The sequence below is a fragment of the Gigantopelta aegis genome, chromosome 7 (genome assembly GCF_016097555.1).
Source record: "Gigantopelta aegis isolate Gae_Host chromosome 7, Gae_host_genome, whole genome shotgun sequence".
Taxonomy (NCBI): domain Eukaryota; kingdom Metazoa; phylum Mollusca; class Gastropoda; order Neomphalida; family Peltospiridae; genus Gigantopelta; species Gigantopelta aegis.
In genome coordinates, this window is record NC_054705.1 from 20,313,318 (window position 1) to 20,340,162 (window position 26,845).

Sequence of the window (26,845 nt, forward strand, 5' to 3'; positions counted from 1 at the left end):
TTTGAAAGTTTGTATCTAAACTGACTTCAAAATTCTCTAGTGTTTGCTACGACTTATGACAATAGTTCCCAGGTTTTCGCTAAATTATCTATATCTAAATATTGGTTAATTTATATAGCTAATCTTAAATGATAGAACACAAATTGAAAGTTGGTATCTAAACTCACTTCTCTAGTGTTTCATACGACTTATGAACATATTTCTAAAGCTTTTTCCAAATTGTCTACGTTTAATTTTTGTCAGTTTATGTAACTAATTTTGAATGATAGAACACATATTGGAAGTTGGTATTTAAATCGACGTATGTAAATTTGATAGGACTCGTGCATATAGCCCTACTTGTCAAATTTATCTCAATTGTCTACGTGTAATATTGGTCAATTATTTATTTATGTAAACTACTTTTGAACATACTTGGTCTGATCTCTTGCACAATTTCTGGAATCCTCTTTGATTGTTATGTAAATGTTTTGCTTAGTGTTCTCAAGAGCGTATAAAACTAATTTCTTTGTGTGAATGAGAAATCTACTGTCGTGCACAGCTTATAGAATTGATTTTGTAAATTTAGTGTGTCTAGTTTCACATACACACTTCAATCTAGAATTGCCTACATGTTATAGAATATAATTACAGAGTTATGTGGTAGTTGACTTATCTCGTATTATTTACAGCTTAGAGCAGATTTTGTAAGTTCTAGAATATTCGTTTTCTAGCTCGCATACAGAAAAAAAAAACAAAAAAAAAAATTGTCCACAGCTTATGTAACAGATTCTGAAAATTATCTCAATTTAAAATTAAATTTAGTGTTTCTCATAGTTCATAGAAACCTATTTTAAGTGTTAATAGCTTACGGCTCAACTCCTTTTTCGAAATATCTAAATGTAATATTGAATTGCTCTTTTACAGTTTAAAAGATTTATCTAAACTTATCTAGTGGCGTTCACAACTTATATAGAATATATTTTCCAGTTTCATACACAGAACAACTCTTCAGTCTTGTTCACAGCTTATAAAAAATATATTTTCCAGTTTCACATAAAGAACAAATCTTAAGTCTTGTTCACAGCTTATATAAAATATATTTTCCAGTTTCACATACAGAACAAATCTTAAGTCTTGTTCACAGCTTGTATAAAATGTTTTCCAGTTTCACATACAGAACACATCTTTAGTCTTGTTCACAGCGGTAAAACTCAAATTGTGAATTCTCACTTTAATTTTGTCTTGTTAAGCACAGTTTATGGAAAAATTATCGCTAATCTTGTGAACAGATTAAAAACTCACTTTCAAAGTCTCTTAGAAATCTACTTCTGTAGTCTTGTAATGTCTCTGTTCAGGAATTCTTCACCACTTTGCAGCACTTCACGTTGTTAAGTAATCTCTACTCGGCGATCACCGAGTGAATTAAGCAAGAGGATTTTCGCTAAACAGATAAACATATTTTCTCTATAGCTTTCTGTATGATATATGTGCACGCCTGATCTTTCGGATCCGCTCAACGCACTGTCGCTTTTTCTTTTGTACCCGCTTTTCCACGACCCAGCCTTTCACACTCGAGGTCAAGCATTCGGCTAATGAAGTATTCAGCTCTGTCTACAAAAACCCGACCCGTCAGCCTATGTTATTATGCGTGTATATCGCAAGTTACCTGCTGTCAATTTCAACGCGAAACAAGGGCGGGTCCAAAGGAGTGAAGGAAGGACGGAAGAAGGAAATGTTTTATTTAACGACGCACTCAGCACATTTTATTTACAGTTATATGGCGTCAGACATATGGTTAAGGACCACACAGATATTCAGAAAGGAAACCCGCTGTCGCCACTTCACGGGCTACTCTTTTTTATTAGCAGCAAGAGATCTTTTGTATGCACTATCCCACAGACATGGTAGTACATACCACGGCCTTTGTTACAGTCAGTTGTAGAGCACTAGCTGGAACGAGAAATAGTCCAATGGGCCCACTGACTGGAATCGATCCTAGATCGGTCGCGCATCAGGTGAGCGCTGTACCACTGAGCATGTGTCATGTCATAGGGTTTTACGTGCACATACAGAACAAGCTGTTGTAGCGCACGCCTGTCATGGGCACAAGAGCCGTCCACGACAGTCCACTGAGCTACGTCCCAACGATTTTTATAGTGTGGGAGGGTACAGTCTCTAATAGAGGAGCCAGTCTATAGTGGGGGGGGGCAGGGGAGGGGGCGGGCACAAGCCATGTATTTTACTTTATATAGTGAAGTACAAAAAACCCGTACATTTTCGTCATCAAATGAGGGGGCACAGGACCTAGGTCTCCTCCAGCTCTCGACCCCCCCCTACAGGTTTGGTCCTACAGGCCCCTTTTTGGAAGCTATGTACAATTTTCATTTCACAAATGCCAATTTTTTTTATTTACGGGAGTAGCTTAGACTGGAATATAAAAGCCGTGGTATGTGCTGTCTTATTTTTGGGAAAGATCTTATTGACTTATGTGCGCCCTGTACTAGGAAATACCCTTGCACCTAATGGGACAATGTAGCGGGTTTCCTCTTTACCAAATGCTTGACATCCAGTAGCCAATGAAAAATATGTTCTAGTGGTGTCGTTAACTTTGAACTTTGTTTTAGGATGGCTTTGCACATTCCCTTAAATATTCTCGATGACGTGCATTCGTCATAAACGACGTGGCGTCATAAACAAATGGCGACATTAATAAACCAGTATGCTCTAACTGTGTCGTTAAACAAAGTACACTTTTGATTTTGTTACATGTACAGGAGGTGGTCGGTGTTCCCTTTTGCCTTTGACACACACACACACACACACATACACACACACACACACACACACACACGCACACGCACACACACCCACACCACACCACCACCTTGAAATATCTCCTGGATCCGCCTATTCTAAACACATTTTCTCTTTCTCTTTCGAGGGCGTGTCGCGTCGTAAACAAATGCTGATGTTAACTGAGTACTCGACAATATTGACAAATATTGCATATGAGGCTCCGGGCGTGACGTTGTGCTGCCCATAACATGACTGAAATAGAAAATCCTTTGAAATGTATTATGACAATGTCTCTTTTTCTGAAATACACACGGCTATTGAAATGTGTTATAAAAATGGTTATTGAAATGGACATCTATTGAAACATGTTCTCAAAAGGAGCTTTTATTTTCGGGATCCCGTTATCTATTAGCTGTATATTTAAGGTATTCGAATATTCCTTATTATGTGGGACTGAAATGGACGTAGTAGTAATACAGGGTAATAGACCTCCTATGTGACATACGAACAATAGTATCTGTGAAACATACACGGTAATAAGTGAAATAAACAAATGAAATTGAGTACATTTACGTATTAAACGGGCGTGTATACGTGGTGTTATCCAGTTGGTAAGGACTTGTTTTGTGTACCGCACGGCACGGAGCAAATGTCACGTTCATTTCTATATGCTGATATGCTGTCACAAGCAAAGCAATTAACGTTCACACCAAACAAGTTCAGAAGAGTGAGGTAGGGGGCACGGATTTCCTCTAATTAGTTCTTCAAGCCCGGGGCAGGGCGCGCGGAGGGGGAGGGGGGTAACCACTTGAGAAATGTCTATGTAAATAAAAGTTAAATTGACGCTTGTCCACCCCCACCCCCCTCCCATACACACACACTAGAGACTATTCTGCTTCCACATATTTCATTTTATTTTTATTTTCCTGCTTATATCCAAATTAACGGCCTCAGTGAAGTAGTTACGCTCTCAGTTACAATAAATAAATAGGTAGGTATAGAAAGAAAGAAAGAAAGAAATGTTTTATTTAACGACGCACTCATCACATTTTATTTACGGTTATATGGCATCAGACATATGGTTAAGGACCACACAGATATTGAGAGAGGAAACCCGCTATCGCCACTTCATGGGCTACTCTTTTCGATTAGCAGTTAGGGATCTTTTATATGCACCATCCCACAGGCAGGGTAGTACATACCACGGCATTTGATATACCAGTCGTGGTGCACTGGCTGGAACGAGAAATAGCCCAATGGGCCCACCGCAGGTAGGTATAGAGATAGATAGACAGACAGACAGACAGGTAGGTATAGAGATAGATAGACAGACAGACAGACAGACAGACAGACAGACAGGTAGGTATAGAGATAGATAGACAGGCAGTTAGGTATAGAGATAGATAGACAGACAGACAGACAGGTAGGTATAGAGATAGATAGATAGACAGACAGACAGACAGGTAGGTATAGAGATAGATAGATAGACAGACAGACAGACAGGTAGGTATAGAGATAGATAGATAGATAGATAGATAGACAGACAGACAGACAGACAGACAGACAGACAGACAGGTAGGTATAGAGATAGATAGACAGACAGACAGGTAGGTATAGAGATAGATAGATAGACAGATAGGTATACAGACAGACAGACAGACAGACAGACAGGTAGGTATAGAGATAGATAGATAGATAGACAGACAGACAGACAGATAGACAGTAGGTATAGATAGATAGACAGATAGACAGACAGGTAGGTATAGATAGATAGACAGACAGACAGACAGACAGGTAGGTAGGTATAGATAGATAGATAGACAGACAGTGAGACAGAACAGGTAGGTATAGAGATAGATAGATAGACAGACATACAGACATATATCATAGATAGATAGACAGACCAGACAGACAGGTTTTATAGAGATAGATAGATAGACAGATTCAGACTGTAGGTATAGAGATAGTAGATATTGTTAGAAAAACAGACAGACAGACAGACAGACAGACAGACAGACAGACAGGTAGGTACAGAATAGATATATATAATTGTCAGACAGACAGACAGTTCGTTAGTCCTATAGATAGACAGACAGACATAACCCTACATAGACAGACAGACAGGATAGAGATAAACTAGATAGATAGATATTTAGATAGATAGATAGATTAGATAGTGTTAGACAGACAGACAGACAGACAGACAGACAGACAGGTAGGTATAGAGATAAAATAGTAGATGATAGATAGTCTTAATATTTAGATAGATTTATAGATAGATTCAGACAGACAGACAGACAGACAGGTAGGTATAGAGATAGATAGATAGACTATTACAGACTAGATCAGACAGACAGACAGACAGACAGCTCAGTCAGACAGGTAGGTATAGAGATAGATCGATATATAGATAAAACAGACAGACAGACAGACAGGTAGGTATGCCAGAGATAGATAGATAGATAGACAGACAGACAGACAAAACATTAGGGATTATAGATAGAGAGGTATACATACAGGTAGATTAGAGATAGTAGATAGATAGACAGACAGATAGACAGCAGACAGACAACTAAGGTCAATCTAGAGATAGATAGATAGAAGACAGGTAGGTTAGAGATAGACGATAGATAGATAGATAGAAACCGACAGACAGACAGACAGAAAACATACAGGTGTATAGAGATTAGATAGATAGATATAGATAGACAGACAGACAGACAGAGACAGACTGACAGACTTTTCAAACATACAGGTAGGTTTCAATAGATTGATAGATAAACAGACAGACAGACAGACAGCCTAGGTATGCATAGATAGATCTAGATAGATATTTTAGATATGTAGATGATAGATAGATAGATAGTTAGACAGACAGACAGACAGTTTAATTGACAGATAGGTATAGAGATAGATAGATAGACAGACAGACAGACAGACAGATAGACAGACAGGTGCATATGATGATAGATAGACAGACAGGTGACAGACAGACAGACAGGAACGAGAGATAGATAGATGGATAGACCGCAGGTAGATATATAGATAGATAGATAGATAGATAGATAAATAGACAGACAGACAGACAGACAGACAGACAGATAGGTATAGAGATAGATAGATAGATAGACAGACAGATAGATAGGACAGATAGATAGATAGACAGACAGACAGGTAGGTATAGAGATAGATAGTAGGGTAGGACAGACAGACAGACAGACAGACAGACAGACAGGTAGGTATAGAGATAGATAGATAGATAGATAGACAGACAGACAGACAGACAGACAGACAGACAGGATAGATAGATAGATAGATTAGATAGACAGACAGACAGACAGACAGACAGACAGACAGACAAACATACAGTAGGTATAGAGATAGATAGATAGATAGATAGATTACATACAGGTAGGTATAGAGATAGATAGATAGATAAATTCAAATAAACAGACAGACAGACAGAAGACAACAGGTAGGTATAGAATATAATTGTCAGAAGAGAATTAGTTAGATCAGACAGACAGGTAGGTATAGAGATAGAAGATAGATACACATAGATAGATAGATAGGATAGATAGATAGATAGATAAGGTACTAGAGATAGAAATAGAGATAGATAGAAGGCAACAGAGAGACACCGACCACAGACAAACATACAGGTAGGTATAGAGATAGATAGATAAACAAAGACATCAGAAAAATACAGGTGTATTTTGATAGATAACGATAGACAGACATACAGAGACAGGTACTGGTTTAGAGATTAATATCGCAGACAGGTAGGTATATGGGATCATAGATAGATAGAAAAAAGTATAGACAGACAGACAGAATATTTCACTTTTATATCACTTCTTAAGATGATCCAATCTAGATAGATAAATTAGCAGACCACAGATTACATGTGGACAGACAGACAGACAGACAGACCGTTGGAGCTCATTTCCAGTTGACCTTTCATTCGACCAATCAAAACCGTACTTGCAAAATCATGCCAGTGATTTGAAAAGAATTGAAAACATTCGGGATTATGCCGAGGGTTTACAAAATGATTCGGGTGAATTACGAAGTATGCCGGAAACTAATTTCAGTATAAAATTTTATATAAAATTCCTTTCAAGACGAAAAAAAAAAAACGTGATGGTATAGCCATAACATCTGTTTATACTAGTATACAATCCAGAGTTTATTACTGCACTTTCCACCAGTTTTTTCAATGTTGAAATAGACCAACAAGTTCGCCTATTGCATAAGTAGTCTCGACCGATATTTTTAGAATTTGTATGCTTCCGAATAACGTTATAAAAGGCGAAGTTTAATTGGTCGATATTTAAATTGTTATTTATAGATGAAATGCCACCTGGACATGGGAGTCCACGCAGTGCTGTTAGATCTACTGGTGAGACCAGTAGAGCTAATTTTAATCAGATTGAGCTGCATCCTAACCGGCCGCGAGCGATGCAAGCGATTATTTTTAGAAATCATTGATTTCAATTATCGCATCCTAACCGCACGCGTGTGATGCGACAGATAAATATCCGGTTAGGATACTGCAATTGAAATCAATGATTTCTAAAAAAAAAAAAAAAAAAAAAATCGCTTGCGTCGCACGCGTCCGGTTAGGATACAGGTTTACGTAGGGCCTCCACGAGTGCAAAATATTGGACTCGAGCACTCGAAGGTCAAACTCGACCCGGACCCGAGTACCCGACACTTACATTAGATGATGGTGAGATTAAAGAATAAAGTAAAATAATAGCATTATGCATCTTAATTCCAGCTCTGAACACGGATCCCAAATCATGCCATTGTATTGCATTTAGAAGTGCTGTGACGGACGGACGGTCGGTCATTTTAAAAAGAGAAACAAAGAAAGAAAGGTTTTATTTAACGACGCCCTCAACACATTTTATTTACGGTTATATGGCGTCAGACATATGGTTAAAGACTACACAGACTTTGAGAGGAAACCCGCTGTCGGCACTACATGGGCTACTCTTCCGATTAGCAGCAAGGGATCTTTTATTTGCGCTTCCCACAGGCAGGATAGCACAAACCATGGCCTTTGTTGAACCAGTTCTGGATCACTGGTCGGTGCAAGTGGTTTACACCTACCCATACAGCCTTGCGGAGCACTCACTCGGGGTTTGGAGTCGGTATCTGGATTAAAAAATCCCATGCCTCGACTGGGATCCGAACCCAGTACCTACCAGCCTGTAGACCGATGGCCTACCACGACGCCACCGAGGCCGGTAAAAAGAGAAACTAGCGCATGATCATGTAATGATTGTGTAACTTATATCGTTGATTATCTACTGCTGAAATTATTGTCCTACATTGTCCATTGTATTGTAGTTGATCATTGTATTCCACCTTGTATGAGTACTCGAGTTCTGTGAACGGACTCGAGTCTTGCTAGATTCGACCTGTGCCCGAGTGCTCGTGGAGACCCTATTTTTATCTCATGAGCAGGCAAGAACCACAATAGCGATCATAGGGTTATCTAACCTTGGCTTAATTTAATATATTCTGATGAGAGAGAGAGAGAGAGAGAGAGAGAGAGAGAGAGAGAGAGAGAGAGAGAGAGAGAGAGAGAGAGAGAGAGAGAGAGAGAGAGAGAGAGAGAGAGAGAGAGAGAGAGAGAGAGAGAGAGAGAGAGAGCGAGAGAGCGAGCGAGAGAGCAGCCATGGGCAGGCATGAACCACAATAGCGATCACAGCGTTATCTAACCTTGGCTTAATTTAATATATACTGATTAGTGTTGGTAATGTGATTACATGTACTAGCTTTGGCTTTATAGGTAGTACTAAACCAAATAACGTCCGGCTGGGTCAAAGTTCGATGTGCACCGAACTTTTGATGAAGAAGTGAACACCACAAGTCCTGTGATTGGTGATAAACACGAGTATGTTGGTTGTAAAAAAAACATAGTTTCATCTGGGCAAAAAATGTATGCAATTTTATTTCATCTAGTACCACTGTGTCAAGTAGCCTTGTGCTTGAAACATGTATGGGGTACCTGTAAAAAAAAAGAACTCGAATTTTGTGCGGAACTAGGGTAGTGGTAGACGCTACCCATTATCTCTGAAATGAGCAGCTTAACCCCCAATTTTGTCCGTTTCACTTTAAGGGTGAGGGGTGGAAGTATTAATTTCCGTGGTGTTTATGTCGATTGATACGCTGCAGGTAGGAGTTTTAGCCACGTGTTACTATTGTCGTCTGTGGGATTTGATTTGGTAGTGTACACCCTATAACGTTCATCCGTATGCAATTCATTTGCCTGGCACGGTTGGGTTTTGTTTTCAGGATATGTATGTACATCAGAAATAGTTTTATCTGTTGAAGTAATTTGTGGCACTAAGTACGTGAGCATGTTTCAGTTGCCAAAGAAAAAAGCTACAAAAATTGCTCTTTCAGAATTGCCCTTTTTCTAGCTAAAGAAGACACTATATTAGCCTAATGTTTTCTTCTTCTTCTTCTTCTTCTTCTTCTTCTTCTTCTTCTTCCGTATTATTTTAGGCTTCCATATTCGCAAGGCCCTTCAGTTCCCACCCTCGCAGTAGTTTTCAGTTTCGTACTGCTAAAGACCATTATACAATATTATTCATTCAGTCATTCTAATTTATTTTCGTGCCTATATCCAATCAAGGTTCAAGAATGCTGTCCTGGACACACACTTCAGCCCCTGCGCGTGCTGTAACCTCACCGTGGTGCAGGGGTGTAACATTCTCTTTGAGAACGGCCAATACAGCACAAATTGAAGTTTAGAGTAAAATTCGGTGTCCGTAAAATTCTGTGATATTTGTATTTGTATTTTTGGCACAGTTCTTTACACTGTTTTTGTTTAAACCTTGAATTTTTATATTGATGTTGATCATCACTTTATTTATTTGCATTACCATAGTTTGACATCCCAATAGCCGATGTATTTTTCGTGCTGGGGTGAAAGCACATATTCACATCATTTGATATTCAGTCGTGGTGAGATGACTGTCACGAAAAATTGGCCAATGATACATGTGTATAGTTATTGGTTTCATTAACGACACCACTAGAGCACATTGATGTATTAATCATCGGCTATTGTATGTCAAAAATTTGGTTGTTCTGACAAATAGTCTTAGAGAGGAAACCCGCTCCATTTTCCATTAGTAGTAAGGGATATTTTATATACACCATTCTACTGACAGGATAGCACATACCACATCATTTGATATGCCAGTCGTGGTGTCCTGACTGGAATAAAAAAAATAGCCCGAGAGGGAGAGGGGGAGGAGGGGGAGGGAGTGTGATAAAGAGTGGGATAGAGAGGGGAGATAGAGAGAGTGGTGGCTTGAGACGTTCCCGTTGTCATCGGGCCAGAGAGAGAGAGAGAAGGAATGTTTTATTTAACAACGCACTCGGTTACATGGCGTCGGACATATAGTTAAGGACCACACAGATATTGAGAGAGGAAACCCGTTGTCGCCACTTCATGGGCTACTCTTTTCGATTAACAACAAGGGATCTTTTATATGCAGCATCCCACAGGCAGGATAGTACATACAAGGGTCTTTGTTACACCTGTTGCGAAGCACTGGCGAGAGAGAGAGAGAGAGAGAGAGAGAGAGAGAGAGAGAGAGAGAGAGAGAGAGAGAGAGAGAGAGAGAGAGAGAGAGAGAGAGAGAGAGAGAGACAGAGAGGGGGGGGGGGGGGCGGTGTAGTGGCTTTACATGTTCCCGTTATTGGCTTAGACTCTTGTTTTCGCCCGTGAAAATGAACACTAGGTTTAGTTTATCTGCAAACCTGAACCATGTCTGTATAATGTTACAATAGAGTCAAAGTCAATTCTATGATGTTTAAACGGAGATTTCTACACAAAGTTTTAAAATATACTTACCTTGATTTTTGTATTGCATTGTACATTTCCCTACAGCTTTTTACAGTGTGTTTTTACATAATTATATATTCTTCTTCTTTTCTAATGTAAATAATCATATTCATGTTCAATGCACTTACTTTTGTTTGACACCAATAGCCGATGTGTATTTTTTTTATCTTGTCTGTAGGATGGTGCATATAAAAGATCCCTTGCTGCTAATTGAAAAGAGTAGCCTATGAAGTGGCGACAGCGGGTTTCCTCCCTCAATATATACTCTTCAAAAAAAGAAACGCAAAAGGGAACAAATGGGTTATAACTCCGATTTTATGTTTCCTACCGGTTCATGCTTTGTGAATATAAGGTCATTGCATGTCCCAAACACATTCCCACGGTTACATTCGATAAAACGCAGCTACTGTACAATAAAGTTCCAAAATGTGAATATTCGCAAAAACGCAGCCACGTGCAAACCATGTCACCACTGCACGAGCGTTGTCTGCACGTGCAACATGAATACCGACAGTATAAAAGTGCAGGGTGTTCGCTTGCCTGGCCTCTGTATCTGGCCGACAGTTGACAATCCAGGACATGCCACGTCTCAGTGAACCGCAGAGAAACAATGCCATCGGCCGACTAGACGCAGGCGAATCCAGAACGGCCGTTGCCAGGGCATTCCATGTGTCCCCAAGCACCATCTCCAGACTGTGGGACCGTTACCAGCAACATGGATCAACACGTGACCTCCCTAGATCCGGTCAACCACGGGTCACTACCCCCGGGCAGGACCGCTACATCCGGGTACGCCACCTTCGGGAACGATGACTACTACTGCCACCTCCACAGCCGCAGCAATACCAGGTTTGCGCAGGATATCCGACCAGACCGTACGGAACCGCCTACGTGAGGTAGGAATTCGTGCCAGACGTCCAGTTCGAGGTGTCATCTTAACACCACAACACCGTCGACTCCGACTGCAGTGGTGCCAGATTCATCGACAATGGCCTCAACTGCGATGGAGACAGGTGTGGTTCAGTGACGATCCGGTTTCTGCTCCGACGTCATGATGGAAGATGTCGCGTGTATAGGCGTCGTGGTGTGACGTTATGCGGCAAACTGCGTGCAGGAAGTGGACAGATTCGGCGGGGGTAGTGTCATGGTGTGGGCAGCCATCTCACACACTGGCAGAAAACTGACCTGGTCCACGTGCAGGGCAACCTGAATGCACAGGGCTACATTGACCAGATCCTCCGGCCACACATCGTTCCAGTTATGGCCAACGCCAACGCAGTGTTCCAACATGACAACGCCAGGCCTCACACAGCACGTCTCACAACGGCTTTCCTACAGAACAACAACATTAATGTCCTTCCTTGGCCATCGACATCACCGGATTTGAACCCAATTGAGCATCTATGGGACGAGTTGGACCGACGCCTCCGACAGCAACAACCACAGCCCCAGACCCTGCCCGAGCTGGCAGTAGCCTTGCAGGCCGAGTGGGCCACCATCCCCCGGGACGTCATCCGTACTCTGGTTGCTTCAATGGGCAGGCGGTGCCAGGCAGTTGTCAACACACGCGGAGGCCACACCCGGTATTGACTCCAGATGACCTTGACCTTGGTGGTGTGTCCTATCACTTACTCACAATGGACTAAAGTGAATTGTGAACAATCCTGCAACATTTGGTAATTATCGGACTCACCATTCAAGAATTAAATCAATTCTCCAAATGTTACGACAATGTGGTTTTGCGTTTCTTCTTTTGAAGAGTATATGTGTGGTCCTTAACCATATATCCGACCCCATATAACCGTAAATAAAATGTGTTGAATGCGTCGTTAAATAAAACATTTCTTTCCTTATTTGCAAAGATATAATTATTGGGTTTTCAAATAAATGCTAGGGACTCAATCGTTCTAGGATTTGTGCTTTGGTCAGCGTATACCAAAATTACGTTTCTATGTACCGATACTAGTGTATGCCAATACTGTAAGTTAACCCCTCCCCCTCCCACGCATATATCCCCTGAAGTTATAAAGAGCCCTCTGGTATAGAAAAATGTGGATTTTTCACCCTATCATGATTATTTTGCTTGGAACGTATCTTGTAATATGTCATTTATATGTTTTTTTAAGTCGTTGAGCACGATTCCATGATGGACAAATTTTTGGAAAATTCAACATGGCTGAAATCCAAGATGGCGGTATAAACTTGGTATGGCAGACAGGGGGGGGGGGATGGAAAATGGGAACTTTCTATGAAAATATTCACTTTGAAAGTGTGGAATGTTTTATTAAAGGCATATTGTCACAGACCACTGATTTATTTAATGATCTAACAAAGTATTACCTGAACAAAAATAATTTTATTTGTCCCTAAATGTACTTTATTCAACCATCTTCGTAACTACCATACTCCATGTATTAATGATATTTTGTAAAAAATAATTGAATTATGGCAATGGTCCATAATTCAAAAACTAAAATTGAAGAGAGGGTTTACATGGATTTCACTCCATCATGGTTCATTTAAGGTGATACAATACCTAGATTTGGTTTTCAACAATCAATGTAATTTTTATTTATTATCCATTTTTAGAGAAATAAGGTCCTTAAACCCGCGACAGTATGCCTTTAACATGAATGCATTCAAATGCGTTCTTGGGGTATTCTGATTGGTCTGAGACAGCTCATCAAACTCATTGGAACCCAGCAACGTCCACATCAATGCCAACGTTCCGTCATCGTTCGACTACTAACAGCCTGTCGTATCAACGTCCTTCTCGGGTCCGTATTCTGACAAACCCTCACCAGCTGGGACGCCTGGAATGGGCAACACCTAGACAACACTGGCGCCGTCAGCAGTGGATAGATAACCATCCACTTCTCAGATGAAAGTCGGTACTCCTGTGTTTACACTGCAGATGACAGGGTAAGGGTCTGGCGAAGAATTGACAAATGTTACATAAACGCGTGTATGATAGCGAGATACCAATATGATGGGCAAATCATCGTGGTTTGTGGAGGAATCAGGATCAAATACAAAGATGGATTTGTGATCTTACAGAATATTGGCCCAGACAGAGATAATGGTGCCACGGCTCTCAGAATATATCGATCAGATCCTTAGACCTCACTTTGTGAGCCCATTGGGATATTTCTCGTTCCAGCCAGTGCACCACGATTGGTATAACAAAGGCCGTGGTATGTGCCACCCTGTCTGTGGGATGGTGCATATAAAAGATTCCTTGCTACTAATGGAAAATGTAGCGGGTTTCTTCTCTATGACTGTGTCAAACTGACCATATGTTTGACATCCAATAGCCGATGATTGTGTTACTATTCAGTGGCGGGGGGGGGGGGGGGGGCAATGACATGAGGTGGAATGCCAATGGAACTTTGGGGGAGGTTAGGAGGGGACCGTAAAAAAAAAAAAAAAAATTAATATATAATAAAATTATAACTGTTGCAAAATGTAGTGTTGCTAAATATGTAAATATTCGTCAATGAATGGATCAGCGGTCGCTGTATATTACCTCCGGGTTTTCCCCGTGTACGGTTCTCCCTAAACTTGAGTAGGTCTCGTTATTGACATTAATCGTTGAACAAATCTTGTATTATTTTGTATATTTTAAAATAAAAGATTAATAAGCTTTAAAACAGCTTTATTGTGTGGTTTACATCTAGTTACTTTTCGTTATCGATCTGTCATCCGGCCTCAGATTACAGTTATCTTCCCATTTGGTTGTGAAAAATCAAAAAAAAATTCCGCGCAAGTAGTCTGATGTTTGACTGTGATTATTTCATGGCAGACAGCTATGAAGTGGCAACTATTTGACTGATGTGACAGGGGAGAGCATGTAGTTTGTAAACATGTGTAACTTGTTGACATTGAAGACTTGTTTGTGGTATTTCCGGCCCATGCAAAAGTAGTGTTTTTTGTGTAAAATGGGTGTACTCCGGCCAGGTTTAGAGGATGTGTTTGTTTAAACCAATATGCTGGGAGAAAGAGCTGGACAACAGGGGTTGTCCTTTTCAGGGTATGTGTCCCCCAGGCAGGCAAAGGTACATACAATAATCCACGGGCCATTAATAAAAGTGTTATAGCTACTAAGGCTATATAGAAACATATAGCGAAATTAATTGTAGTCTGAGGCCATCTGTCATTTAATTCAGGAAAATGTTTTGCGCATGCGTATTATAGACAAAAGAGTTCACGCCAGCTTTACAAATTTCTGTTCAGGTGTACTTTTTAAATGCCCTATAATTTTTAGTTAAAATACTTTTGCCAATGTCATCCACCCCTATTATGATCAGTAAGCGTCGTAGAATATATTTTGAAGACTGCTTTTTGTAATTTTTGTAATTTACGGGAAATGTCGAAATACTAATGATAATCTATTTGTTAGTGATCTGACGTTACGTTGAATTCAGTAGCGGATCAAAAGGAGGTGCCAGCAATGCACTCCCACTCCAAACCCGAATTTTTAGCGGATAAATATAATGCAGTCATTGGTTTTTAGTGAGGAACGTGTATACACATACATACATACATACATACATACATACATACATACATACATAGGTACATACATGGATGCCTCAATAGCCTAGAAGGTATTGTGGCAAGTCTGCAAGTTGCGGACGGTTCGGTGCCATAGGTTCGAGTCCCAGCAATGGCATGGGATAATTTGTGAACCCAGAAAGGGTTTAATTATCCCTTGCGCCAGTGCGTTAATATCTATGTATGTAACAGTCAACCTCGACATACATACAATATATAGATATTCATACATCAATACATACTAGCCAGTGCCAGGTCTGCCCACTGTGTCATGCACGTAAGCGGGATCGACCGCGTGGATTGTAGGCCCCATGTATGTGGTTGAGTTAAACAGCATCCTTTTTTTATGGATGCCTGGATAGCTCAGAACGCATCTTGGTTAGTCAGAAATTTGCGGGTGCTTCAGTGCCATAGGTTCGAGTCCCAGCAACGGCATGGGACAATTTGTGAGGCCAGAAAGGGTTTAATTATCCCCTGCACCAGTGCGTTAATATATGTGTATGTAACAGTCAACCTCGACATACAATATATAGATGTTCATACATCAATGCATACATACATACATACATACATACATACAGATATACAGATATGCATACATACAGATACATACAATATATGTAGATATACATACATACATATTGCATGGGTCATTATACACGAATGGTGTTTGCAAAAAAACCCACCATATAACTTATTTTAGGACGGTACTGAGTTACCATTTGTCAATTAAGTTACTTAAGCATGGAGTTAGGTGACAGTACTTAGTTGACGCTAATGCACTCGGGTAACTTTTATTCAAAACAACAGACATGCTACTACTCATGGAACTGCTACTTTCATCAAAAACATCAAATCATGGATAAAGAATTTACTTCATTTTAGCCCGGGAGCCGTCTGAAAAGAAGAATGAAATGTTTTATTTTAACGACGCACTCAACCATTTTTTTTTTTTGTTATTGCATCGTACATATGGTTAAGGACCACACAGATATTGAGGGAGGAAATCCATGGTAACTTGCGCTACTCTTTTCGATTAGACAGTATCTTTTAATTCCCACGCAGGATGCACTCACAGCCTTTGGTGTAACTGACGGGGATCGATCCCAAACTGACCGCGCATCAAAAGAGCGCTTTACCACTGGGCTACGTCTCGCCCCGAATTCTGAAAAGAGGCCTAGAAAATGCTTGAGCACAACACCCACTGGTTTGTCACTTCAAGCTGCTTGGAGGATGTTTCTGGAACATTCCTAGCCCTGATACAGAGTTGATTTTATATTGAAATTAGTTTCCGGCATACTTTGTAATTCACCCGAATTACTTCGTATACCCTAATCCCGAATGTTTTCAAATTCTTTTCATAACACTGGCATGATTTTGCAAGTAAGGTTTTGAATGGTCGAGTGAAAGGTCAACTGGACATGAGCTCCAACGGGCTGCTGTTAGATCCACAGGTAATAGTGGAGCTAATTTGAATTAGATTGAGTTTGAAGCTGTTATAGCGACTCGTGACGTCAGTAGTATGCAATAACAGTTTTCGAGGTACTCTTTTGACCCATGCAATGAAGATTACTTGGGAAAATATGGCATTTATGTAACCGTTTATTGTAGACCATATGGGTAATAAATATATTTCTTACACACCCGTTGGTGAGAACACCATGCGTTATTTTTGGTTACACGTGGTTGTTAACACATGTACGTGTGTTAACAGTTTCAAGACATACGACTGGCTGCTCCTAGGTGATGGCCAGGTCACCAATGCCATACAACCAATGAAAAACTATACGATGGAAATCGATTAGACTGTAACGTATAGTTAACCTGACATTCATGTGTCTGTGACGCGTAAGTCAGCTACAAGTGCAACGGCTGTAGCTTTTAGTCGAAAAAGATTTTAAAATTTGCTTAAAACTTGGTTTTTGAGGATATGTAAGAAATAGAATAATACATTCGTGTTCGTTAGATATCATTTATCTCACAACTCGTTGTTTAAAGACGTATCAAACTCGCTTTCGCTCATTTTAAAACAAATCGTTGTGAGATAAATGGTATCAAACGACCACTCATGTATTTTTCTCTATTTAACAATAACTTTGTCATGGGTGTGAACTCTAAAACTTTTCATGGCGGGAGATGGTCTAGTGGTAAAGCGCTCGCCTAATGCGCGGTAGGTCTAGGATCAATCCTCGTCGGTCTATTTATCGTTCCAGCCAGTGCACCATGACTGGTATATCAAAGGCCGTGGTGTGTGCTACTCTGTCTGTGGGATGGTGCATATACAAGATCCCTTACTACTAATGGGAAAATGTAGCGGGTTTCCTCTCTCCAAGACTATATGTGAAAATTACCAAATGTCTGACATCCAATAGCCGATGATAAATAAATCAATGTGCTCTAGTGGTGTCGCTAAATAAAACAAACCTTAAATGGGTGTGATCTCTGAATTTCCCTTGGGGGCGCGAAGAAGCTGGTACAACGTTCGCCTGATGCGCGATCGATGTAGGATCGATTCCTGTCGGTGGTTCCATTGGGCTATTTCTTGTTCCAACCAGTGCTCCACAACTGGTGTAACAGTTGCCGTGGTATATGTTATCCTGCCTGTGGGATGGTGCATATAAAATATCCCTTGCTGCTAATCGAAAAGAGTAGCCCATGAAGTGGTGACAGCGGGTTTCCTCTCTCAATATCTGTGTGGTCCTTAAACATATTTCAGACGCCATATAACCGAAAATAAAATGTGTTGAGAGCGTCGTTAAATAAAACATTTCCTTCCTTCCACTGTCCCGAGCCACGCCACTGGCTATCCAGAGACAGGGCCCGGGACAGTCATGCCTGAAACCATAGAGGTATATGGGCATGTTAAAGGTTCTCTCTCTCTCTCTCTCTCTCTCTCTCTCTCTCTCTCTCTCTCTCTCTCTCTCTCTCTCTCTCTCTCTCTCTCTCTCTCTCTCTCTCTCTCTCTCCTTCCTTCCGTCCTTCCTTTCTTCCTCTGAATTTGCCCTGGTTTCTTTCAAGGACAGGTTGTAATGAAATACACGAAGATAGCATGCTAAGACGTTTCACTCTGTGGTTGAAAACATTTGTAAATTACGGAGACCTTTTGTTACACTCAATTACCATACGGTGATTCTATCACATTGGTAAAGACGTTCACGAAATCAATACGTGTTAGAAGACATTTCGTTATGTACACTATAATATTAGGCTAGTACATGTTTAGTGTATTCTCAATATTGCTAGGAGGTTGTCGGGGTTTTTTTGTTTACGTGGATTCAGAGGTGATCTAGAGGTTATTAGGAGGTTATTCCATTACACTTTTAAAAGCAGACGAAGAGGGGAAAACAAAAGTTCCAAAATAGAATATTAGTTCAGTAAGTTGAAGTTTTGTTTACTTCTTTGTTTACTAGTTTTTACTTCTTTTTCATTTTTCATTTTGTTCTTGCTTTGTTGTTGCCTTAAGATTTACTACCAATAATATTTTTGATTTGTGTGCCTGTGTTGTTGTTTCTTGGTGGGGGGGGGGGGGGGGGGGGGGGGGGGGGGGGGGGTTGGGTAGGTGTTGTTTGTTTGTTTGTTTGTTTTGTTTTTGTTGTTTATTAAAGGGACATTCCTGACTTTGCTGCATTGTAAGATATTTCCGACTAATACACTATTTCTACTATTAATCTTACATATTGAATATATTTTCTTGTTTAGAATATCAGTGTCTGTATATTCAATGTGTTTCTGGTCGTCTTAATATTTTTAAGAAGCCCAAACTGGATTTTGTCTTCAAATAATTTCGTACGTATGAAAAAAAATATAGGAAATAAAATGAAATGTAATAAAATGAAATTTAACCTAGTACAAATATTAGAACGATCCGAAACATGTTTAATACACAGCCTCTAATATTTTATGCAGAAAAATATATTTGATATATAATTACAATCGTTAAAAAGTCTGTTAGTCGATAACATAATAAAAATTGCAGCATACTCAGGAATATCCCTTTAAAAATAATTTTCTTTGCTAGCATATGGTCGCTGTAGGTTAAATGAATGAATGAATGAATGAACGTTTAACGACACCCCAGCACAAACATACACATCGGCTATTGGGTGTCACAGCTGTAGGTTAAAGTCGCACAATCTTGTTTGAACCCGTGAAAATTGTCACTAAGTTTGGTTAATCAACAAACCTGTAACACATTTGGATAAAGGTACAATAGAGATAAACGAGTCTGTGACGTTAACTTAAAACGGTGATGCGCGGTTGGTCTGGGATCGATCCCCATCGGTGGACCCATTGGGCTATTTCTCTTTCCAGTCAGTGCTCCACAACTGGTGTAACAAAAGTCGTAGTATGTACTATCCCGTCTGTGGGATGGTGCATATAAAAGATCCCTTGCTGCTAATCGAAAAGAGTAGCCCATGAAGTGGTGACAGCGGGTTTCCTCTCTCAATATCTGTGTGGTCCTTAACCATATGTTCGACGCAATATAACAGTAAATGAAATGTGTTGAGTGCGTCGTTAAATAAAACATTTCCTTCCTTCAACTTAAAACGGGGAAATGCATTAAGTCTCAGTGATAAAGATTTTTTTTCTTTTATTTCAGACACATCGCTTTGTCCTTAATAAAAAACCATGACATCTACTCGAAGAATACCCGTAGCTGAAATATTGAAAATTATCGTTGTTGTCATAGCAACTGTTCTAGTAGAGCATGTCGTATTATTCAACACCAGGGCTCGATATTCGTTATTCAGTGACGAAACTCTGATCAGAGAAGTCAACGACAGAAAATTGAAATTTGACTATAAACATGCCAGTGCAGTCGTCGTGAAACAAGATAGAGCTATCTCAACTGGGTGGAATGTCAACACGAAAGAAGAGTCGTTTCCAGCTGGCCAGACCCCAATCTATAGATGGGATGGAAGTGGATGGAACATGGAACACGATTTCTGTAAATGGACGGATCTGCCTCAGTGTGTGATGCTAAATACCACGGCTGGCCAGACTCCAATATACCTCAATGATCTTAAAAGGGATTACTGGCTTTCTGCAAGACTGAGCAAGAAGCAAGGATGGGAGTCTGAGCACATACAACTCGTACTGGACGAAATGAAGCACGACCCTGAGATAGGCTTTCTTGATATAGGTTCTCATATCGGAATCTACACAATAAACATCGCCAAGACGGGGAGGAAGGTTATTGCTGTGGACATCCTGGTCGGCAATTTGCTGCGACTCTGCAAATCCATCCAGAAAGGTGAGCTAACAAAGAACGTGATCCTGTTTTTCAATCCCTTGGCGGACGGTCATCAGGTCATGACTTTCAGGGATCAGGGAACCAGTGCCTTTCCTGAGAAGAACAAAAATCCTGCAAGTGCTTCAGTCTCTCCGTGCAAGGAGTCCATGTCTTTCCACACGGCAACGCTAGATGACGTATTACCGTTCATGACGTTCAGGAGGGCTTTCATAAAGATGGACGTAGAAAGCTTCGAGTACAAGGTTGTGAAAGGAGGAAGGAGATTTTTCTCGGAGATAGACGTCAAGGGGATACTGATGGAGTGGGTCTTGCAAAAGAACGCTGAAGGCAAACGACTTGTTGATGAGATGCTTCAACTAAACTACGTGCCTTATAATCCAGATGGCTCAAACAATGAATTGAATACGAAGAATCATACGTCATGGCCTCATGATGTTTTATGGAGGAAGCGACAACAAAAATAAAACACTGTAATTTAATCACAACCGGTGCTCCACGACTGGTATATCAAAGGCTCTGATGTATGTGTGGTATACTAGTGCACGGATCACACTAAAAAAATTTAGTTTTAGCCAATTTACAGATCTGTGGAGTATTTCCTTGAAAAAGTATTCAAAAGTGGTTAATTTAAAGAAAACTTTATTAGCCAAAGACTAACTTTTGTAGCAACTTTGTATAAAAAAAAATCAGAAACTGTCTAATTGGGCAATGGACAGGTTGAGACCTGTTAATGATGATTCAAAGATTTAATATTCCTGGTGTCGAATTTCCACAAGCAAACGTTGACCCAGTAGGTATGTGGAGGATACTGCCCGAGTGTCTTGTGATATAATAATTTATCAGCACGAGTTGGTAAAAGTATGAAAACCCGCAATCTAATTAAAATTAGCTCCACTATTACATGTGGATCTAACACCAGCCAGTTGGAGCTCATGTCCATCAATCAAAACCTTACTTGCAGAATCCTGCCAGTGATTTAAAAATAATTTGAAAACATTCCGAATTATCCTGAGGGTATACGACATGTTTCGTGTGAATTACGAATGCCTTAAAACATATTTTATTTTATAAAATAAATAATTTGTAATGTAAAACTGAAGACTGATTTAGTTGGGGTTTTTTTATAAATAAATAAATAATTTTTAATGTAAAATTGAAGACTGATAACCCACCCCGTACGTATTGATATGGTTCGCTGTACTGCGGCCACTAAAATAAATTCGCCCGATATTTTTAGAATTTGTATGCTCCCAAATAACGTTATAAAAGGCGAAGTGTGATTGGTCAATATTTAAATTATTATTTACAGACGAAATGTTACGTGGACATTGGGGACTACGCAGTGTTGTTAGTTTTAAATCACTGGCAAGATTCTTCCAGTAAGGTTTTGATTGGTGGACATGAGCTCTAACTGGCTGGTGTTAGATCCACATGTAATAGTGGAGCTAATTTTAATTAGATTGGAAAACCCGAGGCTTGCCGAGAATTTTTATACTTTTATCAACGAGTGCTGATAAATTATGATATCACAAGACACGATGGGAGTATTCTTTTTATCATCCATTATCATTCTTTTTATTTGCGACAGTTGTAAACAATGTCAGTAATGTGGGTTGAATGCCACTATATTTGTATCCATTCATCTGATTGAGGTTTTTATCTCTTTCCAACCAGTGTACCACAACTGGCCAAAGGTCGTGGTATGTGCTTTCCTGTATGTGGGAAAGTGCATATAAAAGATCCCTTGCTGCATTAGGAAAAATGTAGCGGGTTTCCTCTGATGACTACGTGCCAGAATTACTAAATGTTTGACATCCCCTACGCGTGCTGTAACCTCACCGTGGTGCAGGGATGTAACATTATCTTTGAGAATGGCCAATACAGCACAAATTGAAATTTTGAGTAAAAGTCGGTATCTGTCTGTGATATATTTTTGCACAGTTATTTACACCGTTTTTATTTAAATCTTGAATTTTTATATTGATGTTGATCATCACCATATTTGTTTGCATTACCATAGTTTGACACCCAATAGCCGATGTATTTTTCGTGCTGGGGTGTCGTTAAACACTCATTCATTCATTCATTCATTCCAACAGCCGATGATTAATGTGTTAATCGTTATACAAAACAAACTTTATTGCAATCATCTTATGTTCACACTAGGTACAGATTCCCATTAAAAAGGGGTAAAAAGCAAACATGAACTAGTTGAACAACAATAAACACAGTTTAATACACATATCCGCATCCATATGCCACATAGACATAAACACACATATCCGCATTTGCCACACAGACATAAACACACATAATCGAATGTACTCACGCACACTCACGCACACTCACGCGCTATACAAAATACAAACTCTGCTATATACAAAATATTCAACCAACTCCTTTGACTCAGGCAAGGGGTCTGTAAAGATTTTTGGTGTTTTTTTGGTTCTTTTATAGCCTACTTTTAATTCGTGTGTGAATTTTGATACCCGTAGCGTGGCGTTTCGATTACAATCACTCAGTGATTTTGAAATGTTTATGTTCTACTATGAGAAAAAAATAATTTATGTGTATTTTCCAGTATGGGACATTAGCATATAGAATGGATTTCGCTATTTCTTTACCACATAATTTGCAGTCAATTCTCTAGCAACATTTTTGGAACGTCCTTTTTCTGTTTCCAGGTTATGTGCAGATACCTGAAGTTTTGTTAAAGCTTGTTTAAGCAAAGAAAGAAAGATTTTTTTTTAAAGGTCCTTTTTGTGTATTCTGTAATATATATGGTTTTACAAAAAAAAGGGGGAGGGCTCCTTGGGACCCCGCCTGAATCCGCGCCTGGTTGTGGTTTATTTTTACACTTGCTTTATTATTTGTATACATTGATTTAATGATTTTATAAAACTATCCACAGATAGTATAATTAGATCGGAATAGTTTTACGAATATGCCCGCGTGCCATATACTGTCAAATGCTTTTTTGAAATAAATAAAAGCTAAATATAGTTTTCTTTTTGATGAAATATATCTGTTGATAATAGGTTTTAGAATAAAGATTATCTGTTGTTCTTCTTCCTTTTCTAAAGCCGGATTAATTGTCCGATATAAAAATTAAAAAAATCTACAAAGTTTAAAAGTCGTGTGTTGAAGGATTGTGGAAAAGATTTTACCAAAACAAATTAGTATTGATTTCCCTCTAGAGTTTTGTGGATCTACTTTAGAATATGTTTTGTGTATCGAGGATATATGACTTGAGTGACGAATTACTGGAATAAATTCCACTATGCAGAATACTATTAAAGAGTTTTGTGAATGCTCTTTATTGTATTTCAATATTTCAATTGTAATTTGCTCCGCGCTAGATGTTTTGTTATATTTTAATGATATTATTGCTTGAAGTATTTCCTTGCTTTTAATATGATCAAGTTTTTATAATGTGCTAAAATATCATTTCCTAGTGCTTCTGGTATTTATTCATGAAAACAAACATTTGTGAGGCCATGTATGATTTTCAATGAATAGTTTAGGATCAGTGTTCTATAGCTCGAATTACCTCTAGCCCTCCCCTGATTGATATGTTGTAGAGGAGGGCTAGAGAGGACTGTGTGTGATACTTCGGCAATCGTCGACAACCCAATAGTAGCCAGTTACTGTGTTTAAAACACAATTTGTTTCTTAAATCTGATGCCACAGAGCTTTAGTTTGATTATTCTCGAGTCCAGTCATGACATTAAACTTAAATGTTGTTAACCAGTACCAACGTGTCACGTGGGCACAAACTTTTTTCTACGTCACAAGAAAGTACACTGCAGGTTTGTTTCGCATAGAGGCGTCGGGTTTCTTCGTGTAGCGTTGGTACTGGTTAACAACATGTAAGTTTACTGTTATGACTGGACTTGATAATAATCAAACTATAGCTCTGTAGCATCAGATTTAGGAAAGGAAAGGAAATGTTCTATTTAACGACGCACCCATCACATTTTATTTATGATTATATGGCGTCAGACATATAGTTAAGGACCACACAGATATTAAGAGCGAAAACCCGCTGTCGCCACTTCATGGGCTACTCTTTTTTGATTAGCAGCAAGGGATCTTTTATATGCACCATCCCATAGACATGATAGTATATACCAGGGCATTTGTTACACCAGTTGTGGAGCACTGGCTGGAACGAGAAATAGCCCAACGGGTCCACCGACGGGGATCGATCCTAGATCGACCGCGCATCAAGCGAACGCTTTACCACTGGGCTACGTCCCGCCCCTTATCAGATTTAGGAAAACATTTGGTGGTCGACGATTGCCGATGTATTATACACAGTCCTCTCTAGCCCTCCCCTACAATATAGCAATAAGGGGAGGGCTAGAGGTGACTCGAGCTAAGTGTTCAACAGATTCTAAAGTGTGTAGGTTTCTTTACTTTGTTTTTGTGGAGATGTTGTTTGCTTGTTTGTGTTGTTTTGGGGTTTTTTGGGTGTGTTTTTTTGTCTTGCTCTTGTGCTAATGAATCTGCTCTCGAGTTTTAGATCATTGGGATATTTTGATAGGCGGATAAGATGTTTTAACTGCTTCTGTAGGTTTTGAATTGATGGATTTAAAAGGTGTTTTTTAACTTTGGGGTGATTTAAAAGAATTTGGGGTGTTTTTTTTATGTTTTTCTCGGTTTTATTACCTTCGCCTTTTGTGGAGCTACATGTATGGTTAACGGTGTATTTATCAATAAATTTGTTAGTGTCGTTGTAGCAGTGTCAATATCAGTTTCAGTAGAGCCAATGTCATTCAGCATAGACTGACCGAATTATGGTCGTTATTTTCACTCGTGTTTCTTGAAATAATGTTTTTTTTATTAAAATATGTTTTATTTATTCTGCTTAAGATTGGAGTTGTTTTTAATATATTACTATTTACGTCCTTATAATGATATTTAGTTATTGCTGACGCTGGGCAGTGTATTGACGAACATGTGCTGAAAATGGGGTGGACAACGAGATATAAGAATTTATTAAGAACAGAAAAAAGAAAGAAAGAAATGTTTTATTTAACGACGCACTCAACAGATTTTATTTACGGTTATATGGCGTCAGACCACACAGATCTGAGAAGAAACCCGCTGTCGCCACTACATGGGCTACTCTTTCCGATTAGCAGCAAGGGATCTTTTATTTGCGCTTCCCACAGGCAGGATAGCACAAACCATGGCCTTTGTTGAACCAGTTATGGATCACTGGTCGGTGCAAGTGGTTTACACCTACCCATTGAGCCTTGCGGAGCACTCGCTCGGGGTTTGGAATCGGTATCTGGATTAAAAATCCCATGCCTCGACTGGGATCCGAACCCAGTACCTACCAGCCTGTAGACCGATGGCCTAACCACGACGCCACCGGGGCCGGTTTATTAATAATAAATTCTGAACATAAACTGAGGTCTACCTGACTTGAACCAAGTCTGTTATGGCAAGTAAATTTACTATCCAGATCACCTGCTATTCTTCCATTTAAAATTCTGATTTGGGATGATCTGCACAGTCTATTAATTTCTGTCCATTGTTATTCTTCTTCTTTTTTATCAGATGACTTGCAGTTTTTAATAATATTATCACTTTTGTATGAATTTGGTAACGGAAGATAGTCTAAACTGTCATCACAATGTAATCTTTAACTGGACAGTTACTGAGCCAGTCCTGGAATTGAACAAAAATATGAGTTACGCCTATCACGCACCCACCAACACCTCCCCCACCCCACCCCCCTTCCCCACTCTCACTACTTTTCAGTAACTAGCCGAATTACTCAGGCAACCATATTTAGATACTTTGAAGAAAACACGTGAAAGATACAAAAAGTAATAAAATTGTGACACAGATACCACGTAATAGTGCCATCTTTTATACGATAAATTAAAGCCGCCGACCCTAGTTTTTAAGCAGTAAACTGTTTTCGTCTATTACAGCTTTTCTATTAACTTGCACATTACCTACAAGTCTTCACTTAAATTATCACTTTTAGCAAATCCAATATGTTCCAGGTCGGCCTGATCGGACTGGTTGACGCATATTCCATTTGGTCGTAATCCCTATATACATTTGTGTACATAATACGTAAACCGCGATGCGTAATCCGTAGCAGTCACTTTCTATGCAAGTAGGTGGAGTAAATTCCATTTACGCGTCTCCGTACGTGTGTTCGTATCTATGCATTAATTACGTACACGTATACGCATACCGATTACGAACAAATGGAATAAATACAAAGTCCTTACCTCAGAAAGTACGGTGAGCGGCTTTAATGGAAAATGATATAACAGCGTAGACATGCGCATTGATGAAAAACGTTATCGCTAATGTAACGACTCTGTAAATGGCTAAAGAAAAAAAGTAGGAATGTCCAC

At 39.5% G+C, this 26,845-nt stretch overlaps 1 protein-coding gene across 1 annotated transcript; it reads left to right on the forward strand.

The window, feature by feature from the left end:
• The first annotated feature begins 19,834 nt into the window (after positions 1-19,834).
• Positions 19,835-21,267, forward strand: LOC121377956. The gene has a single exon (XM_041506050.1). It carries the CDS (start codon positions 19,835-19,837, stop codon positions 20,921-20,923), a length of 1,089 nt encoding a protein of 362 aa, XP_041361984.1. The 3' UTR covers positions 20,924-21,267.
• Positions 21,268-26,845: the final 5,578 nt, after the last annotated feature.